This window comes from Pelmatolapia mariae, linkage group LG4 (assembly GCF_036321145.2).
Source record: "Pelmatolapia mariae isolate MD_Pm_ZW linkage group LG4, Pm_UMD_F_2, whole genome shotgun sequence".
Lineage (NCBI taxonomy): Eukaryota > Metazoa > Chordata > Actinopteri > Cichliformes > Cichlidae > Pelmatolapia > Pelmatolapia mariae.
Genome location: NC_086230.1, coordinates 8,028,975 through 8,044,746, shown reverse-complemented (window position 1 = coordinate 8,044,746; position 15,772 = coordinate 8,028,975). Strand labels below are relative to the sequence as shown.

At 41.4% G+C, this 15,772-nt stretch overlaps 3 protein-coding genes across 4 annotated transcripts; 2 read left to right on the top strand and 1 right to left on the bottom strand.

Annotated features, from left to right (window-relative positions):
* The first annotated feature begins 657 nt into the window (after nucleotides 1-657).
* Nucleotides 658-4,699, top strand: epor (erythropoietin receptor). Its single transcript, XM_063471256.1, has 8 exons — nucleotides 658-977; nucleotides 1,095-1,230; nucleotides 1,510-1,676; nucleotides 2,033-2,184; nucleotides 2,275-2,431; nucleotides 2,579-2,666; nucleotides 2,799-2,886; nucleotides 3,011-4,699. Exons 1-8 carry the CDS (start codon nucleotides 875-877, stop codon nucleotides 3,740-3,742), a joined length of 1,623 nt encoding a protein of 540 aa, XP_063327326.1. The 5' UTR covers nucleotides 658-874; the 3' UTR covers nucleotides 3,743-4,699.
* Nucleotides 4,700-4,817: 118 nt separating this feature from the next.
* Nucleotides 4,818-8,328, bottom strand: swsap1 (SWIM-type zinc finger 7 associated protein 1). The gene is made up of 2 exons (XM_063471257.1): nucleotides 7,963-8,328; nucleotides 4,818-6,928 (listed from the first exon to the last, which is right to left on the bottom strand). The coding sequence occupies exons 1-2, from the start codon at nucleotides 8,230-8,232 to the stop codon at nucleotides 6,368-6,370; spliced, it is 831 nt and encodes a 276-aa protein (XP_063327327.1). The 5' UTR covers nucleotides 8,233-8,328; the 3' UTR covers nucleotides 4,818-6,367.
* Nucleotides 8,329-8,476: 148 nt separating this feature from the next.
* znf653 (zinc finger protein 653) lies at nucleotides 8,477-15,772 on the top strand. 2 transcript variants are annotated; one of them, XR_010093782.1, is made up of 11 exons: nucleotides 8,477-8,879; nucleotides 9,316-9,356; nucleotides 10,467-10,775; nucleotides 10,883-11,409; nucleotides 11,496-11,673; nucleotides 12,647-12,731; nucleotides 12,861-12,972; nucleotides 13,051-13,165; nucleotides 13,249-13,348; nucleotides 13,562-13,946; nucleotides 14,053-15,772. XR_010093782.1 is itself a non-coding variant. In XM_063471255.1 (10 exons), the coding sequence occupies exons 1-10, from the start codon at nucleotides 8,575-8,577 to the stop codon at nucleotides 13,737-13,739; spliced, it is 1,950 nt and encodes a 649-aa protein (XP_063327325.1). In that variant the 5' UTR covers nucleotides 8,477-8,574; the 3' UTR covers nucleotides 13,740-15,772. The 2 variants fall into 2 exon arrangements, 1 of the variants encoding a protein (XP_063327325.1); XM_063471255.1 differs by having other exon boundaries at nucleotides 13,562-15,772.

Sequence of the window (15,772 nt, the reverse complement as noted above, 5' to 3'; positions counted from 1 at the left end):
TCCTGCCATAAGACACAGCTTCCCTTCCCTATGCAAGGGAGGCCTCTGCTTCTAAACAGAATTCTCACTTAGCTGACTGGAAGGGATGTGAAACTGAAGTGAGCAAATGTATGCAAATGTGTCATTATATAAACAAAACGTAGCTCTTTACGTCGGTGCCCATCTCGCAGTCATCATACTGCCCTTTGTAAGTGATGTAAAGACGTGCTGAATTACATTTAAACTGACGGGGATGGGCTGAGGCTACTTATCTTGGGTGAAGAAACAGGGCTGTCTGCACCTCTGATAATACTAGCCAAACCAAGAAAACACGGGGGTGCAGTGAGTAGATAAGGAACCGTTTAGGCCTGCTTCGTACAGAGTGTGAGTGGGTACTCCGCGGTTTCTGTTACATGAGCACATGCAGGAATTAAACTGTCCCAGGAGACAGCAGGGGACTACAGACCACCTCCTCGGGCCAGTCAGTGTTTGCGCACCATTTCCTCAAAAAGGGGTGTTATCTATCTATCCATCTAAAAATCGATCGATCTCTCTATCTGCGCCCCTTTACGCAATACAGATCTCAGACATCGCAAACATGTTGTAAACATCAATGAGCGCGTGATTCCCGCCCACCATGCCAAAAAGTTCTGAAAGACTTTATTTGCCCCACCTCTTCTGTTCTCACTCAAGGAGAAAGTAAACAGCTCGGCGTATAAGCACCTTATCGCTCACGAGCAGGCGCGTAATAACCGCGCTGCGCTATGCATGGTATCGAAACACAAAACAAGCGAGGAGAGAGCTGCGGCAGATGTGTTTGTGGCAGGTTGTTTTCCGGTGATGCAGGTGGACAATAGAGGGCCGAGATCGTTCTGTTCCCCGAGAAGGCAAAAGGATGACATGTGAGATTCTGAGTAGACTGTTGGCACTTTGCGTGATAGCCTGCGTCGCGCGAGCGGGTTCCACCCTCCAAGACGCTCGAGATTTCGAGGAGAAAGGTAAGGCATCTTTTGGTTTTGTTTTTTTTTTTTCTGGAACTTTTCAGGAAGGCGTTAGTGTGCTCCTACCATGCCATTTCACATAGTGCTCTCACATTTCCAATTTGCCACCCTCAGTGTCCATTCTCCTGAAAGAAGAACCAGAAACCCCCAAATGCTTTGCTGAAGGGAGGAAGGACTTCACGTGCTTCTGGGAGGAAGATGAGGAGAGAGCTGGCTCTGTGCATCAGTACTCCTTTACATACACCTACCAGTAAGTCACACTCATTATTAGATAAAATGAGTCTATGTGGTGATTTTTCCTTTTATCTCTTTTTCATATTACACAACCTACAATGAAAGTATTTCAGGGTTAGTGGATTTGTGTGGTTTAAGGAGATACCCCTTATACTTTCAGGGTTTTTTTCACAGCTTCAGTTCCAGAGCCTATTATTTTAAAAAAAATAATCCAAATGCTTGATTTGTTTACAAAACAAAAAATAAAATACAATATTACTATCACAATGTTCCCATTTTCCTCTATCCTGAGCAGAAATGAAAACAGCAGCAGGTGCCCCCTCAGAGCCGTCCCTGCAGCAGGTGGGAAAATGCTGTTTGTATGCCATCTGAACCGAATTCAGATGTTTGTCCAAATGGACATCCAAGTTCATCGGGAGGGAATACTGATACACAATCGCAGCCTCCTCATCGAACTCGTCTGTGAGTGATGTTTTTTTTCTGCAAACGGTGCTCCTGCCAACAAATTCTGCCAAAGCTTAGCACTAGATTAATGCTTTTTAAATACGTTTTTAAGTATTTGTGCCTTACATTCTGCACTAACATGGTTCAAAGTGATGGTTAAAGGGGCTATGCACCTCCTGAGTGCCTAAAAACAAAATTGTGTACTGTAGGTTGAAATAACTGCCATCATCTGCCCATTTCTACTAAGTATGCATGCAGCATTGCATGCAGCATTGCATCAAGGTACCTATAGATTTAGGGGAAGTGTTTCAAAGTGAGACTTTGCGGGGAACAGTCTTCCCTTAACTGCTATGCAACTCTATGTCTGTGTGCAGTTCTTCTGGATCCTCCTGCTAATGTAACAGTGAGCAGCACAGGTCAGCAAGGCCAGCTGAATGTCAGCTGGGTGCCACCTCCTCTGAAGTATATGGATGACAGCATGATGTATGAGGTCTTCTATTCTCTGGCTGACAGCCACATCGGGCAGGTAAAGCAGCCTCACCCATTTGAACGTTAAACTCTGAGCAGCAGGTTTAATGATGGGGCCGCACATGGACTTTTTGGGGCTTTTTTGCAGGTTGAAGTGGCCCGGGCATGCTCAGAATATATCTTGAGAGGCCTGCAGTCCAGTAGAAAGTACAAGGTTCAAGTCCGTGTAAAACTGGATGGAGTTAGCTACAATGGCTACTGGAGTGCTTGGAGTGACCCAGTGTTCATGGAAACTCTTAATGCAGGTGGATATTCACATCAAAATGCATAACAAAAATGTATTATGTACCCCAAAAGCACTGGCATCTCATGAAAGGGACTAAATGATGCCATGTTTTTTTTTACCGTTTTCAGAAATCTAACACACATTGATCATTCTGTTCCTCCCCTAGAATTTGATCCACTCATCATCTCCCTGACGCTCATCATCTCTTTCATCTTCATTGTCCTGTGTCTTGCTATGCTCCTGTCCCATCATAGGTCAGTCAGCCTGGCCCACACAAACAGATTGCTTACTGTCTGGTCTCAAAAAATGTCCTTCAAGAATTTTAAGTAGCAATAACAGAAAACACAAGTTGTGAAATATATCTTAAGAGTCTGTTCCTTTTCTAGGTTCCTTATAAAGAAGATTTGGCCAGCTATTCCAACTCCTGACAGCAAATTTCAGGGTCTTTTTACCATTTATGGTGGGAACTTTCAGGTAAGAAAAATACCAAGAGTCTACAGCCATGCAGACTGAGCCTTAGCCTGGCACAATGACACTTTGAGCTTAATGTAACATGCTCACATCAACACCTTCATATTCTTTTTGTCTTTTTCTATAGGAGTGGTTAGGGCAAACCAATGGAGGTTTGTGGTTGACGCCAGCTTTCATCTACTCAGAAGAATGCCCCTCTCCTCTGGAAGTACTCTCAGAACTGAGCCTATGCCCCTCACTGCCCTCCCCACCTCTGCCACCCAAGGCCTCTAGAGCTTTGAGTGCAGTCAGGAATGAGGGCAGGGAATTGAGGAATGGGGTTGAAGAGAGAGCACTGTTGGTAAAAGACAATTTAGATGGCGAGACAGATGGTGAAAGAGCCGCACCGCACCACCACTGGTTACTGGACCGTTTGCGGGCACTCCACCAGCACCAGGTTCCCTGCTCGCAGTCTTCTTTGCTGGAGTCTCAAGACACCTACGTCACCCTCAGTGCCAACAACAACAGTATGGATAGCAACCTTGAGGAAGCCTTGCCCCTTGAGGCTCTTTTTCTCTCTGGAAATACAGCATTGTGTGAATCTCACTCTGACCTGGGATCAGCGCCTCAAAGCTCTGGATCAGGTTGCATTTCTTCCCAGTCCAGTTTTGAGTACCCAAACCATGCCTGGATGGCCAAGGGCCCCGGGTACACCTACATGGCAGTGGCAGACTCTGGGGTCTCAATGGACTATAGCCCCATGAGCAGAGTTGATGAAAATGGAAAAGTGCCTGTCTACACCAACGAGTACAAGAACGCGATCCCTGCTCACAGGAAACCCTTCTTGGTGAGGCAGTACCCTGTCCATGATGATGGCTGAGAGGAAGCTAAACTGTTTTAAAACAGACTCTGTAAAGGGAATTTGGATATTCACCCAAGGCAACATGGCTTCCCATCAACTGTTACGAAAGTAACTGGGGAGGTGACTGACACCACAGTGTAAGCTAAAGAACTCTGTACAGGACACTGAGGGATTGAACTTCCTGAGTTTCTCCACCATGAAGAATTTTGTAAAGCTTCATGTTAAGGCATACATATTGACCATTAACAGGTTTCTTATTAGCATGCATACTGGTAGCAGACTGGTTCTTTATTAGTCATTATAAAGCACTTTTTGATGCTGCAGCCTGCACCATATACTACAAATATAATTAATTTGCTATCTAATTACTGCTCATTGATGGTAAATAAGGAAGTAGTTATTCATGACCTATTGCCAATATAATAGCAGTTTTCCTTTTATAGCATTTAATGAATATGGGGTATTCTTGTGAAAGACTGCACAAAAGTAAGTGTTAATAGTGTTAAAAAACCTGTAGGTTGACAGAGGTGCAAAGGAGCAAGAAGTACAAACTTGGCACAGCTAACACCATTCTCCTTATTAATTGATAGCATACTTTTGTTTTCATATCATGTTTAAGGTATAGAATAAATGTACTGCTTTAACTAAATTTTATAATTTTCAGCTGATAGAGCTTTTATTTTTCTCAGCATGAGGCACCATTTAGCACCCTAATTCACACATCGCAAAAGCCACACAGACAAAAATGAACTTGCTTAAAGCAGTTCATGCTGCTTGGTTAGAGCAGCATTCTCTTTATAATGCTTTCTGTGCAGCATGACAGAATTTTAGGTGAACAAAGCAGTAGGAGTTTGCCTCTAGCTTTTATGTCTTCTTGTTAGAAGTAATGCGACTTTCAAATTTTTTACGTTGTTGTAAAGTCAAACTTCAAGTTTCTGCAATCTTTGATAAATTGTATCATTACTGACATTAAACTGTGAAATAGCACCTACTCAATCATCCAATTACCAGAAGAAACTTTGTACAAACATCGTCATACATATTGCAGTTATTAATATCTATGTATACTTTTGTTCAGCTCACCACTAAATACAGAATGAAGGCGTGGTAAAAACTGTGCAGAGCAGGTTTTTGATGATCATATTAATTAAGGCTTTGTGCAAGAACAAGCTTGTCATCACAGCTGTTGTTACTTAATTTTTCATCATCACTGCTGTGAAAAAGAAACTGTGAAACTGTTGTGTTTTTTATTTTTCAAACTCAGATTACTCAGCATCAAGTGTATATTATTCCAAAACTACAAATAAACTTAGCTTGGCTAACATTTGCTAAAACCTATAACGCTCTCTGTCTTTTAAAAAATAATTATGGCAAATCTGGCAGCCATCTGCAGCTATGAAAAAGCATGCCCTCTTTCAGTTAATGGAACCTCCATTGTATTATTGTAGGGTCTTTACCTCACAATATAAAGGGCCTTGAGACAATCTTGTTGTGATTTGACGCTATAAAAATAAAATTGAATTGATCTCAGTTTCTCGAGCTTTAAGTGACAGGTGTACTCAGTTTTTCTATACTGCTCCTGCATTTTGGCTTTGCTTTTGATAAGTAATATATATTTTTAATATGTTATTTGCAGTTGTTCATTTGAGGTTTTTTAAATTTTAAGAACTTTTGAATATTTTGGATCATATCCAAGTGTGAAACTCACTGTACTTGTACATAATAATACAGTTTTTGTTTTCTGTTTTTATCACAATTGTTTGAGAGGATGATCAAATCTGTAAATTGCTGCCATTCTCAAGAAAACCTTGGATCTTGAAGTAAAAGAAATCTAGTAACCACTACTAATGCAGGGTGTGTGGGGACATTTTAAGCTAATATCAATTTTCATCAATCACTCCAAAAAATTGATTTCCATACTTTTGCACATCCTTGTTTGATTTTGTTGCTCAAAAACATCTAGCAACTGAAATTGTAGTTACTCTAAAACCACGATTTTCAACACTGTTAAATTATTTTAGTCCAGCAAAGTGTGATACGGCAGGAAACAAATTTTATAGTGCAAAAACTGACAACTCGCTAGCTTTCACAGTTAGTTTGCAAGAGCTTTTCTATAATAAAGTTGTCTTTTCCCCTACAAACAGGATCTAGCTCTTTACTAGGGGGAACTCCCCAATGTGTATTTCTTTATGCTTAAATATACATAATAAGAGAAACTTTTTCATTTTGTAATTTATTTCAATGTGATATCAGCTACTGAAGTCTCGAGTTTCACAAATTATGATAAAGGAAAGACAAACAGAAAAGCATTACACTGTGTGTTTATTGGAATTTACAATGTGTTTTAGAGACTTTTTGCTCTGTGTCATTTTGTCTTGTTATTAAGTGACTCTCAGCCAAAAATGTTGGAAAACCACTGTTTAGTTTAAGACATTCACATTCCTTAAACGTCTTTGTAAAAACTGTTAATGTTTCTGATTAACCTTCATGTCATTTAAAATTCAAACTCATTAAATATTGTACTGCTACAACTGTTATGGTCCTTTTACCTGATATCTGAAAGGAAGAGCTTTTTCCCCCCCTTTTTCTAATCCTGTGAAACTGTAATGTAGCTGTGACTACTGTCTCTACACAAAATTTCTCTCAGACCAACTTAAACTCCATTAAACCATCAGGAAAAATGAAGAGCTTCCACTCTTGGGCTACACCTGGCCTTTCGTTACAGTCTTCGGTAAAAGAAGGGTCTGTGATTCCTCTCCCGGAAAGGTAAATGTGCCACACTTCCTGTACAGCAGCTGCTGTAGCTTCATAGCCGCTGTCCTGGTCCAGAGTACAGCGTACCTCGAAATAGCGGTCAAGTACATCAAGGATAGGATCTGTTGCAGATGGATCCCCACCAGCGTTCACCTCTGACAAGAAAGAGGCAATAATGCGGCAGGGGGCTGAACTTGAACCCCGCTGTTCCAGGACTTGCGTGAGAAAGGCAGCAGTGTCACACAGCAGCGCAGCAATGTGCGCAGCGCAAGACTTCTCCCCAGGGTGAAATCCACTTTGGCTGCTGCCCCCAGGACCACACAGGAAGCTCTCCAGTCTGTCAACTATGATGAGTGAAGGAGGTGTGGGGGACGTGTTGGTAGGCTCATGAAGGCTGGCCACCTGCTGGAGGAGTTCCTCCACTGTCCTGGGATAGGAAAACTTGATTTTCTTTGACAAAAAAATATATAAATAAATAGATTATTAATAATAACAACAACAATAATAATAATGATAAATACATAAACACACAAAAAATGAAAAGCTAAATAAATCATGGTAGATTATTGATTTAACCACCTAATTTTATCACACCTAAAATACTTTTTAAATCTGGGGCTACAATTACATTTTTGTTTTAATTGCTGGGTAACTTTTCAGGCAATAATTTTTTTTTGACATTTTAATAATTGATCAGCAAATTATTATGGCATTGTTGCCTGTGTTGTATTATAATCATGACCTGATCCATTACATCTACAAAGGCTTAAAACACAATTATAATACTAGTGTTTTTTGCTTTATCCAGCTCCACGTGACACGTGGTGATAAATGCTCAATTGTTTAATTACTTGTGATTACATGTGAGTTTCTAATTTTCTAACTGCAATCAAAGATATTGATATCACAGATATTAACAAGTCAGTGACCAGTTAACATAATGCACCATATCCATGGTTGTAAAAGTATTAAATTATTATGTGCTTTGATTGAGCCGTACAGTAATTGTAATCATGGCAGTGGCTGGTGTCTTTCTGCTGTGTTGCAACCCTAAACCACTTTAAACCTAAACTAGACCTCAGTTATTTCTTATAATATTTATTTGTTTCCCTGACCCAAAAAAGGTGAACAGATAACAATAAAAACGGGAGTTAAAAAAAGAGGGGTATCACGTCTGCTCAAATGTCATTTTAAACACCTGCACAGGTCTGTAACGTTTATATATTCATATTATAAAACGTAAATAGCATTCACGGATTGGATGATCTGCAACTAAATGACTAAATAATTAAATAAAATGCAAGCACCTATGTTGGAAGAAGAGAAAACTTCCATGACAACAACCCTCAAAACACTAACACACAAGGCACCTGGGCTACTAAAATGTTGTTTATCACAGTAGCACTTTAAAAAAGAAAAAAGAAAAAAAAAAGAAAACAACTTTTGCGAATTTGGGCACAGTTTAAACATAAAACGACCCCTACCTTTAGACTTTCTGGGCTCAGGTTGGGAACACATCTCTGCAGAGACACTGGAAGGCTCTGGATCTGAGTCTGGGTAAAGAACATCACTTTTATGCCCATCTCCGCGGCAGCTGTGACAGAAGCCAAAAGCAGCATGGAGCGGCTGAGGCTGTGGTCTCCGACCACCAGGGTGCTGCAGGTCGTTGGTGACGGAGTAATAACTTTGACGTCCTTCTTTAAATCGGATTGTGACATAAACGTCCGAAAAACGAGCGTCAAAATATCAGCCATGTGTCATAATCCCACAATCAACACTTTACTAACCAAAAACGATGCTCTGGCTCAAGCTTCCCGCGTTTGTTTACATGGTGCACGATGGTGTTCGTGCTACTGCGGTCCGGGTGCAACGCATTGTGTCCATTATAACGTTCCGCTCGGTCCACACGGTTCATACTTCTATTAGCATTTCACCGATGTCTTCGCCTAGCTTAAAAGGAAAAACTAGATATTGCCAACGCAAAGTTTATGAATCTATAGCGCGAGGAAGACGAGCTCAAAATGCGTTGATATCAGTGTTTCCTGCGAGTCCTTACACAACTTCCGGCATGTCGGATAATCAAAGCATCAGCTGTTATGGCCAAGATGGCGCATCAGCTGGCAGAAGTGGAGGCTCCCCTGGACACAAACCAAGCCGGGGAGCAAGGAAAGGGTGTTTTGAGGCGCTGTAGGGGGCGACCCAGACTCACAGACTCCGACCGAGCGCAGAGGCGGCTGGAATCCAGAAAGAAGTACGATGTCAGGAGGGTGTACCTCGGAGAGTCGCACAAGCTGTGGAGTGATCTCCGCAGGCGGACCGGTCTGAGCGACGCCGGGCTGGCAGAATATCTCATCCTACTCAACTCCACCTATGGAGAAAAATACCAGCAGAAATACTGCGGGTAGGAATGTGCTGCAGACACGTTATCTAACCAGAGTAGTATACTGACTAGCTGTTTTCTTCTGTCAGACATTGCTATTCACATTTGTGCTAGTTTTCATCTTAAAGGGCACTTACTGTTATAACTGGACTCTACGAGGGTATATTTTCATAATTCACTGTTCAAAAATAATCCTTGGTTATGCCCTAGTTCAGTCCCTCTGTTCATTCTCACCCCCCCTCCCCTTAAGCCAACTCTTTTCTGATTTGCTGCCTATAGCAAACAGAAGGTTTGAAATAAATGTTGCAGTTTGTAACATCATATTTAATACGAGTACCCACCATTGTAACAGTATGATAAAAAGCAAGCAAAAGCACAGTAGTCCAACTTTAGATAAGTACTGTTTGTTTGTTGTGACTAATCTGTTTTTTCCAAACAATGTGTTTCTGTGCTGCAGGAAGAAGATTGCCCCAGAAGTCTCGGCAAAACAGAAAAGAGGTGTGTGGAGCCATTATTACATGGAAATATTTCCAAATTAAGCATGCAGGGTTTGAGGTTGGGAATGAAGTCTGTTTAAAGCGGCTCAGTTATTTGGTGTATCAAACTGGAGCTTGTCTAAATGTTTTCTAGAGAAAAGTGCTTGCATCAAGTTAGTTACACAGACAATAAAGATCCAAAATTTCACAAAGATCTAGAAGAACAGTTTTGAGGTTATAACTTAAAAAGAGTATTGTATTACACATTTCTCATTATTTTTTAAGCAGTGTGAAACGATTTATTTACTTATTCCAACATAAAACTTGAGTACAGTGCCACATCCCACCACAAATCCCTATCCTAAAGCGGATATGCATGAAATGTTTCACATATTGTTTAAGTAATGTGAACAAAATGTTACTGCATTTTCTAAAGTTTTATAACTAAAAATCAGGTTTTCAACATTATCAACATGTTATGAAAAAATAAAAATAGTATTAATTACATAATTGTATGTCATTAGAGCCAAGTTTGCAACTCAGAAGACATTTTCAAACATTGGAAGATGTCTTCCATGTCAAAGCCTGAGTGCAACCATGAACATGCTCATTTCTGTGGTGCTGCATGGTGAATTCCTTCAATAAATATCCCGATCTGTGGCACTTTGGCACTTGTTGTGCCATCATGCTGCTTAGGGCAATATTGTTCTTCACTACCTGCAGTGCTTGCCACATTTGCATCCCTGCTTCACCAAAGTGAATTTGTAATTGAAGCATTGCTGTTTTGACTCAGTGGAGGAGATCTAGTGCAAGAGTTATGTTAGACCAGGACTTCCATGGAGTGATCTAAAATAGGCAGCAGTTCTGCAAACATGCACGAGGAGGTCACCTTGAAGCCAACTGTGACCAAATTTAAATCTTTTTGCTTTATGCATGTTTACACTGACTTGACATTTATTCTTATTTGCTGAGAAATCAACTTTCATGTAAGCTATTACAGTACGTGTTGAGTCTTAGTTGCATGATATGTGGTTAATCTCATTCTACAAACTGTTTATCCAACAAAAATTCATCTACCATTCATCATCCATCTCATATGCCCCCCACCCCCCACCCCGGCATATACACTCAGGCAGGAAGCAATGTGTGTCCAGCCTCCAGAGCCTGGTGTGTTGGTACCAGCAGCACTCACACTCTTGCCCACACGAGCCCCAGCTTAGAGCTCTAGAGACCCAGTCCAACTTCTCCACCTCTGCAGTCTGGCAATGTGAAGGCAACCACTCGTTTGTGCAATACCTTTTCTCACCTCTGGGGGAGGCAAGTGACTCTGAGGGAGTGAACAGGGACAGCGATGGAGAGTGTGCAGTCAAAACAGACGTGTCTGTAGCAAAAAACATAGTAAGCCGGAAGAGAAGGAAGGAGGCTCACAGACAGTTGAAAGGTGTGTAGAATCGTACTGTCAGTGTTTGTTTTGTTTTGTAGACTTCAGTAAATCCTACATTTATTAATGACCAACTTGCCCTTTTATTAATCATTTTCTTTTTGTAGATGTGGGAGAAAATGTGGATGTTTCTGAGGAACATCAGGAAACTGTAAGCCAGGTAGAAGAGGTTGTAGCTCCAACCCCTGAAGCCAGCGTAGTGGCCTCTTCCAAGGGAGCTCCGCTGACAGGACAGTCTATCTGGGAAGTGGAGATGGTGCGACAGCAAGGCTCCCTCACAGCGGCTTTTCACTCTGTCCCCACAGAGGAAGAGGAGGAGACTGAAGATCTGAGGCAAGGTAAGGATGGAGGGGAAGAAGAACGCCTCAGAGAAGAGGAAGTCAGGACTGTTAGGCACGATTACGAGTGCGTTATGACGGCATCCTTAGCTGATGACCTTGACAAGTCTGATGAGGACTTGGTGCTGTCGCAGAGCCTGAGTGGCTCAGTGCGCCTGGGTGCTCAGACAGAACTGTCAGTCCCACCGACCATGCAGGTCCAAGAGCAGAGCGAACTGTTTGAGCCTCAGACTCTGCAAACGGTGGTGACTGGCTGTGAGATTCCTGACCAGAGGACGGCTTTGGAGGGCTCACAGGTAGGTAAAGGAGTATCTCACAGAAATAAGACTGCAGGAGGAGTGTGTTACTCTTTTTCATAAACTACATTTCCCATCGTTCCTAGTTAATTATCATCACTGGCCCCAGCTACGAAGCCCTGGCATCCGAGGGAATCCAACTCAACATGGGAGGCGGAAATGTGGAGGAAGTCACCTGCACCGTCATCGGGGGCGTCACCTACAACCAGGTGTGCACGGCTGACTCGAAAATCAGAACAGCAGAGGATGAGGACTCCATGACAGGTGCGCTACTTTGGAACTGGAAATTCCTGGACTTTGAGATGAAATGTTCCTATATCTGTCAATCTTTTGATGATCATTTGATACTCAAAGTATTCAGTCTTATTGTAATAAATAAAGCATCATTAAAATTATCTGATGTTTTATGTCTGAAATGTAACATTTATTGCTAAAAAATGAGCATAAAAGCTCTGAAGAAGTTTTGAAGTTGTAAGTTGTTGTAAGTTCCTAATAAAAACACAGAAATTAACAGAAATATTCTGAAAACTGTAAGCATTTTGTGAAAGTTTAGGTTCTAATAGGAAGCACATCCATTCGGGGAATGATTTCCAATTTTAAAAGATGCTTACACTATTCCGCTTCACTAAGTCTGCTGGCTGACTCTCTGAGAGACTGTCTCATGTCCATAACAGACATCACTGGACATGCAGTAAAGTGCCTCTTTTTGTTTTGGGTTTATTTACTGTCAGCAAACTCAAGAGAAGTATACTTACATAGATTTGAATCATACCTGTTTCATGTAAACATCCCGTCCATTGATTTCCATGTGAATAAAATACAGAACTTGAATGTTATGATATGTTTGTGCTACTGAGATGTGTCAATTCAAGTTATATAAGCAAATATTTGATTATGTTTATATAAATTCATGCCAGTGTATATATGTCTATATCACATGCATTTTAGCGCCACTGCTCGCAGTGGGCATGAACTTTGTAAAACAGGAAGTTCTAGATTACCTGTGTGAATCCCTTTTGCTCTCCTGCAACATGCAGCACCAGTCTGATAGTTTCTGACTAAATCCAGCCAACACCTAATACCAAGAAAGAGTGTAATGTGCACTGATTTGCATTTTGTTTTCTTTACACTTTGGATATTGACTTAAATGATTTGAATTTTCTTCCCAGCACTCAGATTTGACTAATGGGAGTCTTTATGTTTTCTCTAAAAGAATTTACTTGTCGTTTCCCTGCAGGTTTGACTGACAAACAACTGCTGCAGCCCAGTGTTGACACTTTGGAGCTGGGCAGTGACAGACAGCTGCAGAGGAGTCTGAGCAGGTTTGAGACTCACGTACTCAACATCATCTTAAAAGCAAATAGAGAATGCCAATGTCGTCAGGTCATTTTTTTTAAGTTGGTCTCCTTAGTGTGCCGCTCCGTCCACTGTGCCCCTTTTTGCAATGTCAGGTCAAAGAGAAGCAGACGAGGACCGGTGATCGAGGCTGATGGGATGGTCAAGATGTTCCACTGTCCGTACGAGGGCTGCAGTCAAGTCTATGTAGCAATTAGCAGCTTTCAGGTAAAGTTAATTAGTCGTGCTCTGCATTTGAGCTTTTTCTGTTTCCACACACGAGATCTAAATGTCTGCTCTCTGTAGAATCACGTGAACCTAGTTCACAGGAAAGGAAGGACAAAGGTTTGTCCCCACCCTGGCTGTGGAAAGAAATTCTACCTGTCGAACCATCTGCATCGCCACATGATCATCCATTCTGGTGAGTTCGCAAAAGACGCCCCTGTGTATTGCCTGCATGTTATCTGCATATACTTCCAAATGTAAACATGAATCTTCCTACAGGCGTTAGAGATTTTATCTGTGAGACTTGTGGAAAGTCATTTAAACGCAAAAATCACCTGGAGGTTCACAGGCGGACCCACACAGGAGAAACACCACTCCAGTAAGTTACTAATGCTTCAAACAGATCCTATTGTTACTCCTTTTAGTAATTAAACACTCAGAAGTTCAGATCACTGTTGCTTTATATTGGAATTAAAATGTGGAGCAATTGTTGAGTCACTAGTCTCTCTGGGAGCTAAATTTATTACATGGCCCCAAATATTAACATTCTCACATACATCTTGTCACCCACGTCATCGTCATCATCTGTCAGATGTGAAATCTGTGGCTACCAGTGTCGCCAGCGCGCATCCCTGAACTGGCACATGAAGAAACACACTCCAGAAGCCCACTACAACTTCACCTGTGAGTTCTGTGACAAGAGGTTCGAGAAGCTGGACAGTGTCAAATTCCACAAGTTAAAGAGTCACCCAGACAAGCAGGCAACCTGAGGTGCATAAGCATTACTGGCTGGACACCTCTGAGACCAAAGGAAGTCTTCCAGTGAAGAGAGAGACTTTGCCGCGTCTGTATTGCCTTGCACGTCCAGGGCGATGAACATCAGCCGTGTTTTTACAGGCTGAGGATGAAGGCAGGAGTGATTCGGACTAACAGCTGTGCAGGACGCATGCTGTGTCAGAGGCTAATTTCCTCATTTGGTAAAGAGTGATTCCTAAATATTTCAAGCAACTGTTCACTTACCAGACTTGGCAAAATCAGCCAGAATTAATTTGATATGTTTTCTGTTTTTGTTTTGTTTTTCAGGACAATTTCCGATATTAAAAAAGAAGAAGTGATTAAACGTAGCTGTAAACATTAGCAAGGCTCGTTAACTAGCTTGCTAGTAACTGTTGCTTTCTGAGCTAGTTGTGCTTTGTTACATGTTCATTTTTATTTGGGGTTACGGATTAAGTAAAAGAACCGGTCACGTTCATGACCAGCCCACACACCGTGTAGTATTTCCCCACTCTGTGGGAACCAATTCAGGATGCTTCTAGATCTGAGATTTGGCTAATTTTTTTCAGCAACCATATTTGTTTCCTTTGGCGTGAGCAGACAGTCGTGTAATAATAAATGTTTTTGTAGGCTCTGGAAAGTGTCCTGCAGTTACATAAAGGGCATATTGAAAACATACAAAAAAAAATGTTTTTTGGTTTTTTTTTTAACTTTAGTATGATCAGTTCATTAATGTGTAACCATGAAGATCTCTGTTTCCTTAAACAATTCAGTTCAGTTTCATTTATACAATGCTAAATCCCAAAAGCTGTCACCTTAAGGTGCTTTAAATAGTAAAATCAATATAAAGTCCAGCAATCAGATGACCCCATATAAGCAAGCACTTTGCAAAAGTGGGAAGGAAAAACTCCCTTTTAACAGGAAGAAACCTCCAGCAGAACCAGACTCAGGGAGGGGCAGCCAGCTTTAACTGGTTGTGGGTGAGTGGAGGAAAACAGGACATTTAAGTATAGCTAAACTCAAATTCGCAGTCCTTTTCTGAAGCACCATTGCTACGTTTGAATCGATCCCTGGAAGTTTCATTCTGACCACTTACATCTGCGCTCCTGGTAAAATCGACTTTCGTGTCAAGATGACTAAGAAAGTATTTTCAGCTCCTTTGTTATTTTCCAAGTTGATGAATTTGCAGGTTTTAATTTAGCACAGATATTATGTGAGGTTGGTGCAGCTCTAGCAAATATCTTGCCTTGGGAGCAGTACCAGGACTACACTAGCTTTGGACCCCCTGAGGCTGGGTTTGTGTCTCCTCCTGGAGTTGATTTGGTGATCTTTTGCACATAAGGTGAATGTGCTAGCCACTACACCATGGACTCACTAGACTGACCCATGAGTCATAACTGTTAAGGAGACCTGTATCTCTGTCTGTGACCTGGAAAACAAACAACCATTTTCAGTTTTCTTTGTCATTTACAAGTTAGAGTATAAAGTCCTGAGCTATCTGATTAGTTGGAAATGGCCTCCTCAAACACAGCAACTATTGTTTGCTCTCTGTCAGTGCAGTAAAATTCAAATTTTTATCCATCCTGACAAAGTTAATTCACAACCCTTCTACTTGCTTCATTTGGCTTCCTGCTTATTCGCCAAAACTAAATTCAAATTGCAGAGAGGAGCGATTTGCTTTTAATGGGCAGAATCACAGAACTGATCGATCCAGGTAACATAACTGGTCTGTAGGTTGTGTCTGTCTACACTGCATGTACAGATTCAAATGTAGGCTTTTCTGTTCCAGTCACTCAAAGCGACTGTTAGCTACGTTGCTCGGGAGAGCAGTATTTATTTGACCACCCCAGTTTCTCCGACTCCCAGAGTCCAATGGGAAAGCATGTGAGATTGATGTGACAGTTTCTCAGGAAAATTCACCTTTGTCTTCTGTGATTTTTTTTTTTTTTTTTTTTAAAGAAAATGCACTTTTTCCTCTGTTCTGTCACTTTGGCTAACTGGTGAATCAGTAAAAAATATGTCACTATGA

Excerpts from the sequence above, each read along its gene's own strand:
- epor (XM_063471256.1), top strand. The coding sequence starts at position 875 with ATGACATGTGAGATTCTGAGTAGACTGTTGGCACTTTGCGTGATAGCC. Across the intron at positions 1,231-1,509 it reads TCCTTTACATACACCTACCA|AAATGAAAACAGCAGCAGGT; the intron begins GTAAGTCACACT and ends TATCCTGAGCAG. Across the intron at positions 2,185-2,274 it reads CTGACAGCCACATCGGGCAG|GTTGAAGTGGCCCGGGCATG; the intron begins GTAAAGCAGCCT and ends GCTTTTTTGCAG.
- swsap1 (XM_063471257.1), bottom strand. The coding sequence starts at position 8,232 with ATGGCTGATATTTTGACGCTCGTTTTTCGGACGTTTATGTCACAATCC. Across the intron at positions 6,929-7,962 it reads TGAGCCCAGAAAGTCTAAAG|AAAATCAAGTTTTCCTATCC; the intron begins GTAGGGGTCGTT and ends TTTTTGTCAAAG.
- znf653 (XM_063471255.1), top strand. The coding sequence starts at position 8,575 with ATGGCCAAGATGGCGCATCAGCTGGCAGAAGTGGAGGCTCCCCTGGAC. Across the intron at positions 12,973-13,050 it reads TAGCAATTAGCAGCTTTCAG|AATCACGTGAACCTAGTTCA; the intron begins GTAAAGTTAATT and ends TGCTCTCTGTAG. Across the intron at positions 13,166-13,248 it reads CCACATGATCATCCATTCTG|GCGTTAGAGATTTTATCTGT; the intron begins GTGAGTTCGCAA and ends ATCTTCCTACAG.